General features: G+C 44.2%; 1 protein-coding gene across 1 annotated transcript in view; it reads right to left on the reverse strand.

Annotated features, from left to right (window-relative positions):
• The window catches only part of SAE1 (SUMO1 activating enzyme subunit 1), a 372,093-nt gene that overhangs the window by 64,804 nt on the left and 288,064 nt on the right, over positions 1 to 19,225 (reverse strand). The window contains exon 7 of the mRNA XM_086938482.1: positions 10,744 to 10,888. Coding sequence (XP_086794608.1) covers positions 10,744 to 10,888 — 145 coding nt within the window. The remainder of the gene's footprint in view (positions 1 to 10,743; positions 10,889 to 19,225) is intronic.

A 19,225-nucleotide genomic window follows, 5' to 3' on the forward strand; every position in this document is an offset into this window, starting at 1 on the left:
AATATCTAGACGGGTGGTCACCGAAATTTCCCATCCTAGAAACAGGAGGAAAATGCATGAGCTTATTTATTCAAAGTTAGAGATAAGCAGAGTATTCTGGGTATGATAATTTTGTAGGAACCTCATATGTTACACCACTCTGGACATTTCTTGTTATCTATCTTTCAGAAATGTCTAGGTTTGGTAAATTTCTCTGGGTGGCATTCGAGCCCGGGCCCAAATACTACAGCTATCCACACCGCTAAAATAGATATCAATGAAAATATATCCGTGTTGCCTTTGAGGGTCTGCTGTTTCTGGGCGTTAGGACCAACCACACAAGTGGTGTACAGTTTTTATCAGGAGAAACACTGAAACTCTGGGTGATAGGATATTTGTGGATCCTCACAACATGCCTGAACTTTCTCTTACAGAAATATGAGGAAAATAAGTGATTCTAGATAATGTTGGGTGCCAGTGTGCAAGAAGAACAAGTTACTTACTTTAGGCAATGCCATATCTGGTAGAGACCCTATCTAGCTGCAGATTCCTAACCTTAGAATTATCAAGGTATCAGACTTTATCCGGAAATTTCTTGTGAGCAGAACGCCTGCACACTAGTAAATGGTGTCGTTCGACTCCGCGTGGAGTCAACCGCGTCGTAAGCGATGTACACAATGCTTACATAGGCACCACCACAGTGCGCTGCCAACAGTTTCTTTACGAGATTTTCCAAGTAAGGAGTGAGGTGCTAAGAAGAACAGTAACTGCTGGTGTGTGAAACTACGGCCCTGAAAGGGGAACAGTCCTGTCCCTAGAAATCAGTTTGCAGAGCGGGGAGGATGGGTGGGTCGGTAAGTAATCTGTGGCTAGATAGAGTCTCTACCAGATAAGGTGTCGCCGAAGGTAAGTAACTTGTTCATCGAGTTGGTCATCCACCCGGGAACTCTTTTGTGCGCTCAAGTTAATGATCAATGCTCTTTTTGGGTTATTAGAGTCGCTCTTCTTCCTTAGAGGGATGCAGCGGAGCGACTAAGGTAGGCAGAGTGATGGATTGGCCTGCATAAAAAGAAAAGTGACCACCTTCGGAACGTAGCTCTCTAGTGCGAAGGACCAGCTTGTCAGGGAAGATATTGAGATACCATGGCTTCAATGACATAACCTGGAGCTCACTGGCTCTCCGGACAGAGGTTATGAGCACTAAAAAGGCTGTATTGATTGTAAGGAGCCTGAGATAACAGTTGTGCAGTGGCTCGAAAGGAGCGGACATCAGAAAGAGGAGTACTACATTTAGGTCCCACTGAAGCATGATGAAGGGTCATAGTGGGAAAATGTGTTGGAGACTTTCCAAATACCCATTTACAATAGGGGATTTGAACAGGTATGGCTGATATGGCAATTATAGAAATGCAGAGATGGCAGAAAGATAGCCTTTTATTGTGCCCAAGACAGAGTCCTGCTGGGTAAGGGACAGAATAAAGAGAAGGACCCAAGAAAGGGGGGCAGGAAGGGGGAGTGTTTTCTTGCACACCATGCCACAAACTTCCCCCAACGGCAGGCGTATACCGTCTTGGTGGAGGGACGCCTGGACGACAAGATGGCATTACAGACTTCGGGCAGAAGGTCGAAAGCTGTCAAATGTTACTCAATCTCCACGCATGAAGACAGAGCGGTGACAGGTTCACTTGGAGAACCCTCCCCTGCTACTGCGACAGGAGATACTCCCGAAGATACAGCCTGATCGAAGTTCCGATGGCCATGCTCAACAGTTCAGGATACCAAACTCTCCAAGCCCAGTCTGGAGCCACAAGGATGAGCTTGGCCTGGTCGTTCCGGATCTTCTTGAAAACTCTGGGCAGGAGTGGTATGGGCGGAGAGGCGCACAGAAGGCCTGAGCTCCACTTGAGACAAAAAGCGTCTCCAAGCGAGTCACCTTGGAAACTTCAGCGTGCAAAACTGCTAACATTGCCCATTCTTGGAGGTGGCGAACAAATCTAAGCAAGGCTTTCCCCACTGCTGAAACAGGACTTGCACCGTCTCTGGATGGAGACGCCATTCGTGATCCGCTAGGCACCCTTGGCTGAGTTTGTCCACCCTGGCGTTCAGAGAGCCCGGCAGGTGTTGAACTACCAGGGATATGCCCTGATGTTCCAGCCATGTCCAGAGGTGCAGGGCCTCTTGACAAAGGGTTCATGACCCCACCTCGCCCTGTTTGTTGCAGTACCACATGGCATTGGTGTTATTAGTGAACACCTGCACTAGCCTTCCCATGATGGAGGGCATAAAGGCTTTCAATGTTAGCCGGATCGCTTGGGACTCCAATAAGTTGTTGCGGACTTTAGATTTCATTGGAGGCCAGAGCCCTCTGATCGCCACCTCTCCAAGATGGACGCCCCATCCCAGGATCAAATTTGGGGATGAAGACTCGATGAATCGGTTCCAATTCATGCACAGATGTGTTGGTGTCGAGCCTCAAAGTTGGGACCTGCGTCGTCAATCCACCCGATGCAGGCGATGCATCGTCTTTGAGTCTCATAGTCCGGTCCTGCATTATTGCCGAACCCCTTACGATGGAGGTGCTGCGTTGATGTCGATCCCCCACAGTCTGTTCCCACATCGTCATCGAATCCTTCAGATGCAGGCGCTGTATTGGAGTTGAACCTTGCAGTCAGGTCCAGCACTGTCATAGAGCTGCACAGGGAAGTACTCGAATTGGAGCTGCGTCGGCGTCGTAGGGCACTGCATCAGTTCCGATTGGCACAATGTCGTCATTGAGTCGATTTTTGTAGAAAAGAAGCTGCAGAACTCCCTTTAAAAGCCCAGGACTGCACTGGCACAGTTTGCCAGTGCAGGACTCACAGTTGACAGAGTCCAGTAGCTGAATCAGAGTTGAAGGAAGCCTTTGCAGGCCCGGGGACTTCAAAACAGGAAGCAAGCCCTTGAAGAAACTTGGGTTCGAGGATGTAGAGAGCAGGCCTAGTAAATCCTACAACACAGCAGCTCTTCTTCCTGGCAGAATGGCCTTAGTTCTAGCAATGTTCTTAAATCATGGTGTCAGAAGTCCAGTACTTATAATTTGGTCTTTGAAGTAGGGAGACTTCACAGAGATGCTTTGAAGTGCACAATGGCCTACCTTTCCTGCCGTGGCCCCCAACTCACTACAGTGGGTATGCAATCCTCTGTGTGGGGATAGGCACAGTTCTATTCAGTTCAAGTGTCAGATCCTCCCTCTCATCCTTCCTCAGGATGACCATCAGCATGCAGATGGTTTCTCAGTCACACCTACTCTGCCTTCTGTGTGGCTGTCTAGAGGGAATGTAGGAAGCCAGCTGTCACCCACCACTGGCGTGTATTTCTGGGACAGGCAAAAGACACCAAATGGTTTAAGTAAGAAAATACCAACTTTCTAAAAGTGGCATTTTCAGAACTGCAATTTAAAAATCAACTTCACCATGAGTTGTGTTTTTAAATTGTGAGTCCTGAGACCCCAAATTTGATTTTCCTATCTTGTCCCAATGAGAAACTCCACTTATAAAAGGTTATAAGGCAGCCTCCAAGTTAACCTATGGTAGAGATAGGCCTTGCAGTAGTGAAAAACTAATTAAAGAGTATTTCCCTACCAGGATATGTAAAACTTAAAAGTACATGTCCTACTTTTTAAATACACTGCACCCTGCCTTAGGTCTGCTCAGGGCTTACCTTAGGCGTGACTTACATATAATAACAAGCATTGGAAATGCAATAGGTCTCGCAGTAGTAAAGTTTGAGCTATAGGTGTTATTTATTTTTTTGTTTTTTATTTATGTGTTGTTTTTTCTAAATAGCTAAATTAATAGCTTTCTTCTTTACAAAGCCAATAGTTATAATTTTTGTAAATGTGACACCTCTAGCATTTGTAAAGCAACATGTTTTGTATTAACAGGACTTATATGTGACTTATATGTATTGATATAAAAAAATCAATGGCTTTAAAAAAAATTAATAATTAATACGTAAATAAAATGGATTTTATTTTATATTGCCAATAGCTTAAAGTTTATTAAATATATTTAGTGAAGATGCTGTGGTTGCGCTGAGTGAGGGTGAGTGAGGGTGAGGGGTTGAGGGTGAGTGAGGGTGGGTGAGGGGTTGAGGGTGAGTGAGGGTGGGTGAGGGTGAGTGAGGGTGAGTGAGGGTGAGTGAGGGTGAGTGAGGGTGAGTGAGGGTGAGTGAGGGTGAGTGAGGGTGAGTGAGGGTGAGGTGTTGAGGGTGAGCGAGGGTGAGGGTGGGTGAGGGTGAGTGAGGGTGAGTGAGGGTGAGGGGTTGAGGGTGAGTGAGGGTGAGGGGTTGAGGGTGAGTGAGGGTGAGGGTGAGGGGATGAGAGTGAGTGAGGGTGAGTGAGGGTGAGGGATTGAGGGTGAGGGGTTGAGGGTGAGGGTGGGTGAGGGTGAGTGAGGGTGAGGGGTTGAGGGTGAGTGAGGGTGAGGGTGAGTGAGGATGAGGTGTTGAGAGTGGGTGAGGGTGAGGGTGGGTGAGGGTGAGTGAGGGTGAGTGAGGGTGAGTGAGGGTGAGTGAGGGTGAGGGTGAGGGGTTGAGGGTGAGTGAGGGTGAGTGGTTGAGGGTGAGTGAGGGTGAGGGTGAGTGAGGGTGAGGGGTTGAGGGTGAGACCTAAAAATGCCAACCATAAGACTATCAGTACATAAAGAAGTTAGTAGCTATTCCTATTTACGTCTGGAAAACGTAATAAGTTGTATGGTAGAATTACTTTATTACCTCTCGGGAGCTTAAAGAACATAGGGTGTTTCCTTTGAAAAGCAATTTCATGGCAGGAGTTACAAATGACGTCTAGTACATCTTTTATGTCTATAACAGGAAGTGACTATATACGGTCACACCCACTACCCGTTAACCCACCTTCTGTGAATTCCGGTACCAGAAGCTCTTGGCGACGGCTGTCCGCCTCTCTTACGTACTGCAGGACTAGGTCGTTTCGATCTGCCGAAGCTGTAACTTCGAGAAGAGCGGCTTCCAAATCAGCCTGGCGGTAAAGCAGCGAATGAGAAGTGACAGCGGCCGCCATTTTGGATCAGGAATGGAGACTAGGATTGCGCCTGCGCGCCTTACACCCCCTCCCCTCCCCCCCCCCCCGACAGTCCTTCTCTTTATTCAGTACTGACCGGCCGTATGCACGGAGGAAGTAGGGTTCGCTGATGTTGCCCCTGAAGTGGAGTTTATAACGGACTTTAACTGTAACATTTATGGCAAAATACTCTATATTCAAAAAGTAAAACATTTTTGTCACAGCCTTTTGCTACGGTCTCGTTAATTTCCTCCCTAAAATTAATTTCCTGTATTTGAAAAAAACGAATGGCTGCTTTCCATCAATTTCTGAGCACCTGGGCAAAATTTAAACTGTATGAATTGTTAATGCAGCAAAATACTACACAGTTCGTAGACGTTGTTCGAAAAGAAAGAAAAAGTGCGAAATCAAAGAGTCAAAATGCTGCAGAGACCGCACAGTCCTCGAAGACCACCAATATTGCAGAATGTGAATCAAGGAGACGTGGCAGAAAGAACACACAGATCGCAGTTCCATCTATTTTCATTTGTACACGTTTTGATTTGATCAGATGAGCTCAAGAAATTAAGATAAAATATAAATTTGTAGCATGTGTTGGCTGCAGATACTCCTGTCATCTAGTGTTGGGCCTGGACTCTGCAAGTAGTTTTTCCTCGAGAAATTTCTTTGATGGATGTCGTGCATAGTCTTTCCTCCCCCTCGAAGTATTGTGCATGTTCAACAACTCCTTTGTTAGAAAGTTTTTTTCATTCTGCCTTAAGGCTCGGAGGAACTGCATCAGAGTTCTTGAAGATTTGACACCTATGTGGCCTACGGTACAGAAAAATCAACCGGAGATCGTTAAACCACGCCCAATGAATCCAAGATGCTGGGAAGTGAGTACCCGGCGAATAACATACACTTCTGTTGAATGCCTGCCTCCGTGTGATGGATACGAAGAAAGCCCCTTTCCGATGGTGACCTTGGTGTGGGTAGAAGCCCTGTCTTAGTAGTTCTTAATCCAAATATCCTCATCAATAGAAAAAGAGGATTAAATACTTAAGGAACTTATGCAAAAAAATTACTCAAATGGTAACTACCTAGAGTTGTTAGATCCGCAGTACCCCTATGTGGATAGGGACTATGAGTTTAGCAATAATTTCTCAGACATAAGATACTTCCCAATCTAAAATGGCCGCCACGGTTCGTGTTTACAACTTATTTCCTCTTTAATATAAAAATTACATCGCCCAACCAACTCCCATAATATATAAAATCGCGGGTCCTATAATATAGAACAATAGTTGTGGTACAATTGCGACTAGTAGTCAGTTTTACATAGACGATATCATTAAAAACTTTGCACTTCCGGGTCACCCGATAAGTTTTTACTCCCGCGTCAGATTAAAACGTAATACTAATTATATCTTACACCACAATCGCTAGATGGAGAACATACAGCAAACGATTGTGAAAATAATAACTAATAAGAGCGGATAAACCCAATCGACGGTTCGCCATTAGGACTTCCGGGTCATTTTAGGCAGCGTCGACATAAAAACGCCATCGGCGACCAACACAACTAGATTCTACATCATCACGGAGAATTCCCGAAACGCTGAAGCACGGAGGAGCAGGGAGGCCGATTGCATCCATTAAGGTAGGCAGAAACCTCACCGCCGGGCGTCAGTATAGATAGTATTTAAAGTGCACTAATCTAGATAGACTTTATTAAAGTTAACATAGACAGTATTCTTTGAGAGAATACTCAGTGCGCATAAATAAGGATAGATTGTATTCCAATGCTGCATGAAAAGATAATGCAAGTGCCTCGAGCCGCCTAATTATATATGATTATAATGCAGCTTAGAATATATACACAGTATGTGTAAACACCCACTCGTGCCTAGAGAGTTAATCCAGACTGGGCATGAGGAAAACGAGATATCAGTACAAGTATTAACTAACTGCTCATATTCTGGGACCCTCGGTCCAAAGCCATACCTGTTGTTTTATGTAATCAAAAGCGACATGCCGGTTACTGGTAGTACTTCGAGCAGAATATATGGACACTGTTAGTTTCACTAAATACCAATATATCATATAAGAGAGAGCAGTTTATTAGAGCGCACCATATTAGTAAGCTCCAAGAAAAGGACCAGTCGTGACAAGAAATTCTTCTTGAACAAGGTGATATCAGTACATATGTCCAAAAAAATAGGTTGTTTAATAAAATCTCAATTTTTGATAATAATATCCTCAAGAAAAAATACAACAATGTGATAGTAACATCGCCCCCTCCGGCTGTTTTTCCAAGAGGCACATACTGGCCTTTTGAACCATAAGAAGAATCGTCACATCTGACAAATTATCAAAAGCCGCGAAATTATCAGAGGCAGCCTGAATCAAAAACAGGTTAGTAAAAATATGGACATATTAATATACATACAGACGGAATCGCAGGTAGCCCATGATTAAATCTAAGATATTTTGATCCATCCAGGTTTTTAACCCAATCAACTTCGGTGGCTCCTCCGGGCACCTTGAATTTCTGACTTTTTAAACAAAAAGGTAACCCAATGTATTAATAACTGTGATCATATTGTAATAATAAAATAATCAGAATTGTGTTAAACTTTTTTATTAATTTTTGGCACACAGTTTGACGCGAGTACAAATACGCCAAGAACAGATTGTCTGCCGAATGATGTGAATACATAGATTCATCCCACTCTTTCAACAGGTACTAAGATAATATTCACACATCCCCTCCTTAAAAATCTGAGGATGCTAGCTAGGGGATAATAGAGTGAAGGGGCCCTGGAGTATACTTAATATACCCAAGAGTAACCATGGGTCACTTCGATCAATTCCACCTTAATGAACAAGCAGCCTAAAAGGGGCAAGTAAATCCCTGATTGCTGATAAAATGTCTATATATACTCAATGGCGAAAAGAATATTGTCTATAGAAGGATAGCAGGAGTACAAGTTATATAGTAGGGTAGACAAGTAGTTAATTATTATTTTGTTGTTTTTGATTTCTTAGACATCAATTCTATTGTGTGAACGTCCTGAAGAAGGTGTGAAGACAGAAAAACACCGAAACGCTGCGTCGACTGTGTTCACTTGTGTAGTTAGGATTGTTTTTATGTATAATTTTGCAATAATTGACCACTCTTGGGTGGCCTGTATGCATTGATTTTTAACCATGTTTTAGATTGTAACCCGTTCGGGAGGAAATAAATTTTATGTTTGGAATACAAACAATTTTTTTTGTTTAATCACTGTTATTAGTTTACATTCACTTTGTCCACTTGTCTACTTGATATTGTCCTGCTGTAGTTACCATTTGAGTAATTTTTTTGCATAAGTTCCTTAAGTATTTAATCCTCTTTTTCTATTGATGAGGATATTTGGATTAAGAACTACTAAGACAGGGCTTCTACTCATTCTCTAGTGTTCAGTTCCCCCACCTGTCGCAAGCAACAGGGGTACCTCCAATTTTTGAGACCTTGGTGTGGGGCCAAGTAACACACACTGGCAATCACAAAGCGTGTAATTTGTACTTCGCGCTAGAGTAGAAAGATGACTAGTGCGCAGCCTGCGTATTGTTTAAAAACAAAAAGACGCTTCGTTCCCGAAAGAATCAATGTTTGGCTCCCACCATGAAGCTGGCAGCCAAGGCGGAGTTCTCGCAAGATAGCGAAGAAGAATTCGAGGCCAGTGCACACCCAGGTGGTGAGGTGGTCATCACCAACCCCCACGATGTCGCTTCAGGTGATAAACACTCTGATAAACATCGAGGGTCCCACATCGCCGCCACTTATTCCTCTGTTGGGAACGAGGACAAATACGACTCCACATACCGTGAGTACTGTTATCACGTGCCAAGAAAATCTTGCAAACACTTTCCCCACCGTGCCACGGTACGTCACAGCCCTCAGGCTCAGGTCGACAACACAAGCATTCCTTGGAGCTGAAAAGGGACAAGAATGTGCTCGATCCGGCGACAAGGCCACATCAGGAGGATGGCTCCAGCACAAGTCAGCACCAACAAGCACATCGGCACCGAAAGCTACCAAACAAACTTTAACCCCGCATTGGCTCCGAAGAAACACTTGGGATCGAGCATCTCTGAATCGAAGCAGGCCTTGGTTCCGAGGACATAAAAACAACATGGCCAAACTTCTGGACACCTGTGGGTACAAAGACACACAGACGACGTGGCTCCTCCTGTCACAGACATAGACTCACCTGTTTCGACAAATGCGACGCGGCAGGCAGGGGAGGGGGCGGAGCGGGGGTGTGGGAGGAGTGCGGGAACAGACGGCGAGGGGAGGAGAGTAGGAGGGGGAGAGTAGGGGAGGCACGGCCTAGCGGCCGTGCAATCAAGAAGTGAGGGGGCGGGAGAGTAGGCAAGGCAGGCGGCTGGGGGCATGTGCACGCGCTTTTAAGCTCAATGCGCATGCGCATTGAGCTTAAAAGTCACGGGCACTGCAAGGAATCGCCACGATTCCTTGCAAGTTGGACAAAGAGTGGATAAGCCCCCATAGTCTTGCTTGCTCGATGCGCATGCGCATCGACAGGCGAGACCTAAAAAAGGAAGGTTTGGGCCTGGCAAGAAGGTTAACTTGCCAGGTCGAAATGGCAGTTTAAACTGCGCACACAGGCTATGCAGCCTGGTTTGGAGATCACCTTAAGTGGGTGGCAAAATCAGTGCTTCGGGACCTCTGGTAGCACTTCATTTACAAGCCCAGGGCACCTGGGTGCACTTTATAAGGGCCTCATAGGTAAATTAAATAGGCCAATTGTGGATAAGCCATTGGTAACTTATTTTAAGTAGAGAGTACTGAAGTAATCAGAAAGAAGCTGGAACTGTAGGTTCTTAAGTTACTTTATTAGTTATGATGTTAAGTTATAAGTTATAGCGATATAACAAGTACATGCACGTTGGCACTGGTTAGCAGGAGTAAAGTGCCCAGAGTCCTAAAGCCAGCAAAAACGAATTAGTCAAGAAGTTTGGGGGTGACCCTGCAGAAACCGCCATTCCCAACAGCAGTGTATATGGGTAGCATGTTTTTTAGAGTGTGCATGTGTAAAAAAATAGACAAACGAAAGTAATATTAACAAAGTCAACGTGTTAATTGGTCCGAACTAAATGCCATCCAAAGTAAAGTATTCAACATAATAGTATGTGAACTAACTGCATATGGCCAGATGGCATACAATCAGTTCTTACCAACAGAAACAAGGAATTCCATTGTTGTGTCAGCATCAAATGTAGTGGGTTAAGATTTAAAAGTGTCTTCTGAAGATAGACGAAAAGATGCTGCAAGGAGAGCAGAGAGGGTGTGGTCCTAAACACCAGCAGCACAGCCAATCATAGTAACCAATGAAAAATATATTTTTTGCAGTATGCCAATATATTAAACTAATAACGGATGCAGTAAGCTTTACAGAGAAGAAGTTCTGTTATTCATGGAATTATCTTTTTAACAATACATCACTTTGTGCAAAGATAAACAGACTCTTTTTCAAGAGGCACTGATTCACAGAAGTCACTGAGGTCCCCAACAGCAAATACTCTGGTCAAATGAATACAGGAGTAGCTGGACAACTTTCTTTTATAATTATTTACATATGAATGTTGTACTCTTCTATTTCTACAAAAAATACACAGTAGATGTTAAGTAACAGAATGACAATATTTTACAAAGCACCTACCCAGCGAAGTCCTCTGGGATGAGATCTGGACTGACACCAAGAGCATCCATCACATCATTTCGAATCTGAAGCAGCAACTCAGAATCCTCTCCATAATTATCAGGACGGGGATCTCTTCCTTTATCAGTGCGAAATTTCATGAGAACTAAGGAGAGAATTGAACATTCTCCAATCAATCAATCAATCAATACTCTTTCTTCAGATATAATAATATTCATAAAAGTATCACCATGACAATATAAAATACATGTAAAATACATTTGAATTGAACATTCATTTTATGAACAAAAGTTTACAGATTTTAAAGTTTCGTTTATTATGAGCCCTTTATTTCTAATGTGCATCCTCAACCTAGTGGTGCAACATGAAATTGCTTCTATTGCTTTTCATTCGAGCACCAGTATCGAAAGTGGACACGCCCTCTTCCTCCGAGTAGGCGCAGCCCACCCAGTTACATTCCTTTAAAATAGCCAAAGCAATACACTGTACCGGGGCATAGCGGAAGGCTGAGCAGGAGGGTGTTCATAATGTACGCAAGCCATTGCTAGGATAGATAGTCATCATCATAGCTCACTTGTGCTGGCCGTTCCTGATTGTCTGGATCTACAGCACTGACAACAGAAAAGGAGGATTTCACACCATAGGACAGGTTAGACAAACCACTTTTTAAGAAGTTCCTGCCAAAAAAGATTTTGTTCTACAGGAAAACAAACTCACCAAAAATGTCTCCCTATTCAAGAGAGCCTTAGAGAAGAGTGTCAGCAGAAGCATGTGATAGCCAACATTGCAGTATTGTTTATTTCGCTGACAGATACATGGCAACGGGCGAAAATGCCTTAGCTGTGTTGAAGAGGGCTGGCCATTGAATTAAGTGGCTGGCCATTGAATTAAGGATATGCCCCATGCTAAGTTAAGCACAGGGAAATAAGCTATATATATCCATCTGACAATAATGGCCTAACTGCAGCTTGGCTAACATCAATGAACCAAAAGTCATTAAGAGTTGGTCCTGTAGACAGCAGAGAAGAGTTTCTATCCAAATAAAGCAAAAAGTGGAATGATATGTAGGTGAAGTAGTGTCTGATCTGCAGAAACGGTAGTGTGTATGAAACACAGTGGGGAGAAAGAGCTCCTATTTCAAGTTAAGGCCCATCAATATCTTGGGAACAAAAGACTCATGTGGCTTTAGAACAACTTTGCCTAAAATGAGCACTGTATGGTTCAGAAGCACAAGTGCCTGTGCTCGTTTACATGCCTGGTCCAACTTATGACCACCTGAAAGGACATATTCTAAGAAAGGAGCTTCATATCAAACAAGCATTGGAAATGCAATAGGTCTCGCAGCATTAGAGTTAGTGCTTTTAGAATTGTTTATGGGTTTTTTTGTAAATCTTTAGCATTTTTGTTTCCTGTAGCCAATGCTAAAGAATTAAAAAAAAAAGCCATAAACATTTCTAAAAGCTCTAACTCAAATGCTCCGAGACCTATTGCACTGTGTGAGGGTGAGGGGTTGAGGGTGAGTGAGGGTGAGTGAGGGTGAGGGTGGGTGAGGGTGGGTGAGGGTGAGTGAGGGTAAGTGAGGGGTTGAGGGTGAGTGAGGTTGAGGGTGAGTGAGGGTGAGTGAGAGTGAGGGTGAGTGAGAGTGAGGGTGAGTGAGGGTGAGGGTGAGTGAGAGTGAGGGTGAGGGTGAGTGAGGGTGAGTGAGGGTGAGGGTGAGTGAGGGTGAGGGTGAGTGAGGGTGAGGGTGAGTGAGGGTGAGGCTGCCGGACTGACGGCCAAGTAGAATTTGCTGAAAAGGTTTGCCAGGTGTTGCGATGTATTTAGTTGGTTGGCGAAGGGGGTGTTGTGGATTTTTCCTGCTTTTTTTTAGCCGAGCTGCTGCAGATGTTGTGAAGACATTTGGCAATGTAAACAGCTGAGCTGAATGGCCGGGAATGAGTGGGCGGTCGAGGAGGCCGCTGCCGATTTGGTTAATGTTGGAGAAGGCTGAAAACAGCATGCTCGGGAACCAAAGGGCGGTGCAACCTGACGACTGGCCATGCCTGGGTCATGTGATACGACACCAGCAAAGCTGAATGGGGCGCGCTGGTCACATGACGCTGAAAGGGCTAGTTGACTGGCTAATGTAGACCCAGAGGGTGGTGAGAAGAGACATGATGATACCCGATCCCCAACTCCTAATGCATGTTGGGAGTTGTGTGATTCACATCAGAGTCCAACGCGACCTGCTTGTACTGTGGCCCAAACAGAAACAGCTCAGGCGAAGCCTTGCATCCCAAGCAAACAATATACACCCAAACTAACCCAGCGCCACATTCAGCGGTGTAGACAATGTAGTGGCAGCAGGGCATGACGTCCCTCTCCAGACTCTTGCATCAAGGCGCTCCATCAGAGTACAGACTTTCCTATCTTGAAGGGAAAAAGTAAACTCGCACCAGAGTATTCCAATATAACAATCCATAGCTTTAAATCGGAGACCCTGCAAAGTATACGCACAAAAAAACCCACTGGAAATAAGGCATTTTGGGTTAAAAGCAAAAATAGCTTGACGGCGCGACAAATAATTTGCTTGTGCAGAAAGAAAAAGGTGTGTTATTGATAAAGATGCGGTTCCTCATTTAAAACCGCCGGGCTACCTTGGCAAATAATTCACACTCATCCCCCACAGCCCAGGTAAACCGACCCTGCTCATATTGAGCCCGCAATTCCACCCTGTTCATGAAGGAGTAAGAATAAGGTGTAAGTAATGAAACGCTTACCCTGCTGCAGTCTGCCTAAGTGTCAACTCCGACAAAAGCCCTAGCATTCCTCCCTGCCCTGTTGCCAGGCCAACTCACAGTGAGGCAGGAAAGCGAGAGACTGGCTCGACAGCACCATAGAAAAGGCATAATGGCAGCCTCCATGGGAAGCGGACACACTAGATTCAGCATGCCCAACTGTCTAGTGGCCCCGCGCCATCTGCTGCGCCGTCACGCCTGTCCCGATTCCAAGACGATCGCAAACTGCATTTTGGCGCTTGCAGTTTCGCTTTTACACTTGCAAGCCTGGACTCAACATCCCATCATGCAAAGTTCTGGAGGTTAAAAAAATCAGACATGGCTTTAGGCGTCTAGGACACGAGGCCACTTGACAGGGCGCGCGCCAGCCAAAGAGGAGACACGTGTAGAAATCGTAATTTGGCTTGAGGGCGATGTGTTTACGTAAATATCTGTAAAGGAAACTACAAAAGCATAAAGCGACTCAGAGATGGTAAAGACGTGGGAAATAGGAGTCGTAAAGAAAACAGTCTTTTCAGAGCAACTACAGAGCACAATCGAGGTCCCGTCCAACGACTGTATTCAAGGCGACCGTTTTTGTTGAGTGTGCTTTGCTTTTAACTCCGCAAAAGCTAAACAAATGAAACAGACTTTAATCGCTTACGCGTCCTTTCTATAAAAGCTTCAATTTCAGAGTACAATGAACACATGCACTTTGTGCTGAGCAGCGTCCTTAGCACTAGAAACGGCATACAGTACTTGCTAGACAACTGCTGGCAAACGTATCTACTCAAATATGGCGACGGTCTATGCCTACGTGAAAAACCTAACCGTTTTAATGGGGCCGATTCAAAACCACCTAAAAGTAAAAGAAAGTCTCGGAAGATGTATAATGCGGTTCTCTATTGTGGCTGGACAGGAATAACATTTTATGATGTATTCCGAGATACATAATCTTGTCAACAAAAAAAACTATACTCCCGAAAATAAATAAAAAGTAGCCTATACACATACACACATCACTAATGAAGAAAGGAATTGAATTAGCCAAGCCGTGTTTCTCAATCTTTCAAATAGCTTCTCAAGATGGCTGGCCGTCTATGTTAGACATCGGCAATCGTGCCCTTAAGGTAACCTAACTGCAGCCAATGCGTCCAGTGACTGCATGTTCTGGAGGAAAAGGGATACCAGCTGATCGCAATATTCTTGATATTTGAGTTTGTAGATGTAAAAACTGACTAGCAGCCATGAAGCTATCTGGCAACCTCTATTGAACAAGACGGAGGGAAGAGAGGGGAGGGGGGAGGAGAAATGCGACACGGCGGGAAGTGGAGGGGGCGGAGCGGGTAAACAATCTGCGTTCTATCATGCATTAATAGTCAGAAACGTATATATAATAATATTTTTTTAGAAAGTCTTCAATGTTAGAACGGGTAGCGCTTGTTTTGTATTTCTTTTTAGAGGGGGCAGAGAGAGTGAGGGGGCGGAGCGGGGGTGTGGGAGGAGTGCGGGAACAGACGGGAGGAGAGTAGGAGGAGTAGGGGAGGCACGGCCTAGCGGCCGTGCAATCAAGAAGTGAGGGGGCGGGAGAGTAGGCAAGGCAGGCGGCTGGGGCCATGTGCACGCGCTTTTAAGCTCAATGCGCATGCGCATTGAGCTTAAAAGTCACGGGCACTGCAAGGAATCGCCACGATTCCTTGCAAGTTAGATAAAGAGTCGATGAGCCCCCATAGTCTCGCTTGCTCGATGCGCATGCGCATCGACAGGCGAGACCTAAAAAGGTTAAAGGCTCAAAGTGTTTGAAGATCAGTCTGGTAAGAACCAGGTTGAGATCCCGGAGACCATGAGGCACTCGACCCACAGGAACAAGTTAATCTCATAAGAAATTATTAGATTATTAATAGTAATGGGAAAAAACTCTCTGTTTAAGTAAGCCCAGTGGCCTTAAGCAGGTCTTGCAGCCATCACCCAGCATGGCTCATTTGACTGCTAGTCGAAGAAGGGCATATCAAACAAACAGCAAATAGGGTGATATTCTGTGACAGGGCAGAGACACAGTTTAAGACGGATGATAACAGTTATTCTAGTACGGAGTTCAAGAGGAAGACTTCCTAGCAACCATCAAGGATCATAAACTCTCTAAAAAAAAAAAGAGGACAAGTTGGATTAAGGCTAATTCTTTAGGACCAAGTATTTTTGTTAAGTGAGAGTAGAGTGGGGTCTCGATAACATCGCTCCTTCAAAAGATAGATTCTCTCATCTGGGGAAAGCATTTATGCAACACCTGATGATATAGAATATCCATGAATCAGACTCAGCATAGTAGCTGTCTGACTCCTTCAGTCTCAGAAGAGATAGGGGAAAGGCAAAGCGGAATGTTCCTCATCACTCCAATATCAAACTGTCTCAAATGAGCCAGACCTCACCTATTCAGGAAGCAAACTATTTACACTTGGTGATTTGATATATGGCAAAGGAGTCAATGGCTGGACATTCTCAGTACTCGTATATTGAACGGGGAACCTCTTGGTAAATCTCTCACTTCTCAGTGGAATGGAGAAGTCTGCTTAAGCCTTCCATTCGTTGAATAACAATCTTCTTGGTGTGGGAGAAAGACGGGAGCATTCCTGAGCAATGGTTTTCTTTCACAGCAGGACTGCCAGTTGCAGAGTTACACGGAGTTAATTGATTCCTTTTCAGACAGAGGATATGGCCATAGTGTTATTTGTCTATACTATCACCACTGTGAATTTGATTAACAGACACGTAGGAATGCCTTCAAGGCCAAGAAATATTCATCTAGTTCCAATTTATTTCTGGGAAAACAGTAACAAGGGACTAGTGGACAGAGGCCCTTAAAGAGCAATCAGCCACATCTAAAGAGCCAGGTGTGACTGCAAGATGCAGATGAAGTAAGCGCCACCTACCATAAGGAATGGAATCACAACCTCACCATCTCAAGGTCAGCTCCGTGGATTGGTAGAGTGGCATAGGCTTGGCATGACAATCCTGTAACTAGTTTCAATCATTTACCATAATGAGTTGCAAGGAGCACATGTGCAACTGGTCATGGAGGACCACTTGACTGCCACAAGCTTTTGACACTAGAACTAGACTAGACCACACCTACCACCCTGACTAGGCTTTGATGAAGCACTATTCCAGACAGGGCCTAATGTCCAAAAACTTCAGCTATGACTATCTGCACATGGAATGATCTGTGTTCATGGTCCTGGCAGTGTTGTCAATAAGGTCCTGGGATATCACCACTCACGTTCTGCTTGGCTACATCTTGGCAAACTAGCATAAATGTATAATTCTGATGAACATGGTCTAGGCAGAGTGGACATTTGGTGGCCAAAAGTGTGCAAAAGACATAGCCTATAGCCTGCAGTGGCATCTTCAACAAAATTCTGGAGCAAAAGACCAATGATTGGTACATCATTTTGCAGTAGAACTCCAGTCAATTCAAGAAGTTTTATTCGATTAAGAGAATGAATCATAAAAAATCAAATTACATTACTGCAATAAAGAGGAAGATACAGATATAAAAATTGTTAAAAGTGCATACATTCATGACAACGTACAGTACTTTTTAAAAACCTTGAAACTGCAAAACATGTTTTTTGATCCTTAAAGTTTAGGTCAAGGGGAATTTTTAATGCAGGGCATTAGGAATATAGCAGGTGGAGATGTTTTGTGATCGCAAGATATCTCTGGATGTACACTTGTTGAAAGGAATAGTTTTAAATTCTGCTCTGAATGATTTGGCTTTTAACACTCCCTCTAGAGACACTTAACCTTTCAAAGAGGTGGCAGATACTTGCCTTGCTGCACAAATCCACCAAAGTGCTCGTTGAGGTCCTTTAATGATTGATGTCAAGCAGTATCCATTATCATTTTACAACACCATTGAGAAAGTTATGGTCTAAAATTGTTTGAGGCATGTGATGTTACTTTTAGCTCTTATGCACAACGCCCCACTGTACACCCCGATGTATACAACACAAGCAATACTTTCAAACCCAGCAGGGATTCCTCTGGTCACCTACTGCAGCAGAATATATAATACTATAAATTATTGTCACAGTTCATGCAAATAGTTTTACACCAAACCTAAACTACACATATAAGTTTGTTATGTAAACACCCACCAACTTAATATATAACAAGGTAGTTTATAAACGTCGAAGCAATTATCATTAGTAAATTCTGTGTATGTTTATTATACCCATTCATTATCTGGTTCAGAAGGTGCTACCTTTCCCTACCAGAAGAGCGCCACACCTCACTGAAAAAGCATCACAGTCTGTGGAATAGATGTGTCTGAGGTCACCAGGACCCTCCGGCACCCACCTTACCTTGCAGTGAAGCACACTTGCCTGCAACTAAACTACACATTTTAATCATGAATCAGCTGAGTATGTACCCCAACATAAAATAAAGAAATGTGTAATATTCAAGAACAATTACAACACGACTGTCAACACATTGTTCTCAATATCACTTGCTATTAGGATACACCACGCACAAACATTCAAGATAGAAGATTTAAAAAAAATTCACTTACACCAAAACAATTACCCAAACAGCAAAAAAATATGATTGATGTTCTCTCATAGCCAGTCAAAAAGCATGCAACAGTCCTGAGAATCGTGGTAAATGTTCACTGGCCTCCAGGTCACAATGGTCAAATCTCTGCACAGCTACTCAGCCGTTTATCTTTCCACGTTTGATGAATTGATTTGGCTGGCAGTAACACCTGATATTTAAATAACCTGGTCTGGCTGCTCTCGTGGGGGTTTATTTCACAGTCAAGCACGCTAAAAAGTGCTCATGCAGACATGAGCAAGGCGTAAACGTGTGGGCGCTATAGATATTCTCTTCTGGTTTGCTCGCGTGATGGCTCTGCGTTATGCTGAAAGCAGTGCTGTCTTCACCCGAAAACACTGCCTGCGCCATTCTTCTCCGTGACCTATCGTCACCCTGAATACAAGGCCACGAGCCCTAGGGTCACGTGACCCGGCACAGGCACCGTTGGTAGTGAAATCATACTGCATTCCTGCCATTCCCGTCACAAAATGTTCCTGCGTATTAGCATTCCCTTTGATTTTTCCGAAGCAGAAGGCTTGTCATGTAGGCAGAAATCCGGCAGTTTAGTTACATTTGACGGCCGTGCATTATTTGAGAAGAACCGTTCGGGTTTGATCCTCTCGGAAACCACAAACCGATATTGCAGTGAAATGGGGTCTGTTTTATATTCCGCTCCCCGAGGATGCATGCTTTCACTGAAGTCCAAGAAAAAATAAATAAAAGAAAACGGACCAAAAATAGAGCCCGAAAGAGACCCGTTTCGAGGCTCCATAAAAATAACTGCCGGTGCTCAGACCCGGACAGACCCGACCCACTTAAAGCCCTGCTGGCGCCACTATTTAAATCCTTCTATGTAAACGAATGTCCCAAACCGGATCTCTTCTACATGAACTAGTTTGCGTCATTCTTCTCTTCAGAGATGCAAACGCACCCACCTAACCTCAGGTATCCTTTTACATAAACAAAATCACAGCTGTTTAAAAATGGTTGGGGCTTCGGGACCACTACTTCATGGATGCACAAAAAAACACCATAGCTGTGATTGTTTTTATTCTTGTAAGCTTATGTCCAGAGAAATTCAAGCACTCTACCCATTACTTGCTCTACCTCAGATAGACACCCCAGAGGCAAAG

Source organism: Lissotriton vulgaris, chromosome 9, assembly GCF_964263255.1.
Source record: "Lissotriton vulgaris chromosome 9, aLisVul1.2, whole genome shotgun sequence".
In the NCBI taxonomy this organism is placed as follows: Eukaryota; Metazoa; Chordata; class Amphibia; order Caudata; family Salamandridae; genus Lissotriton; species Lissotriton vulgaris.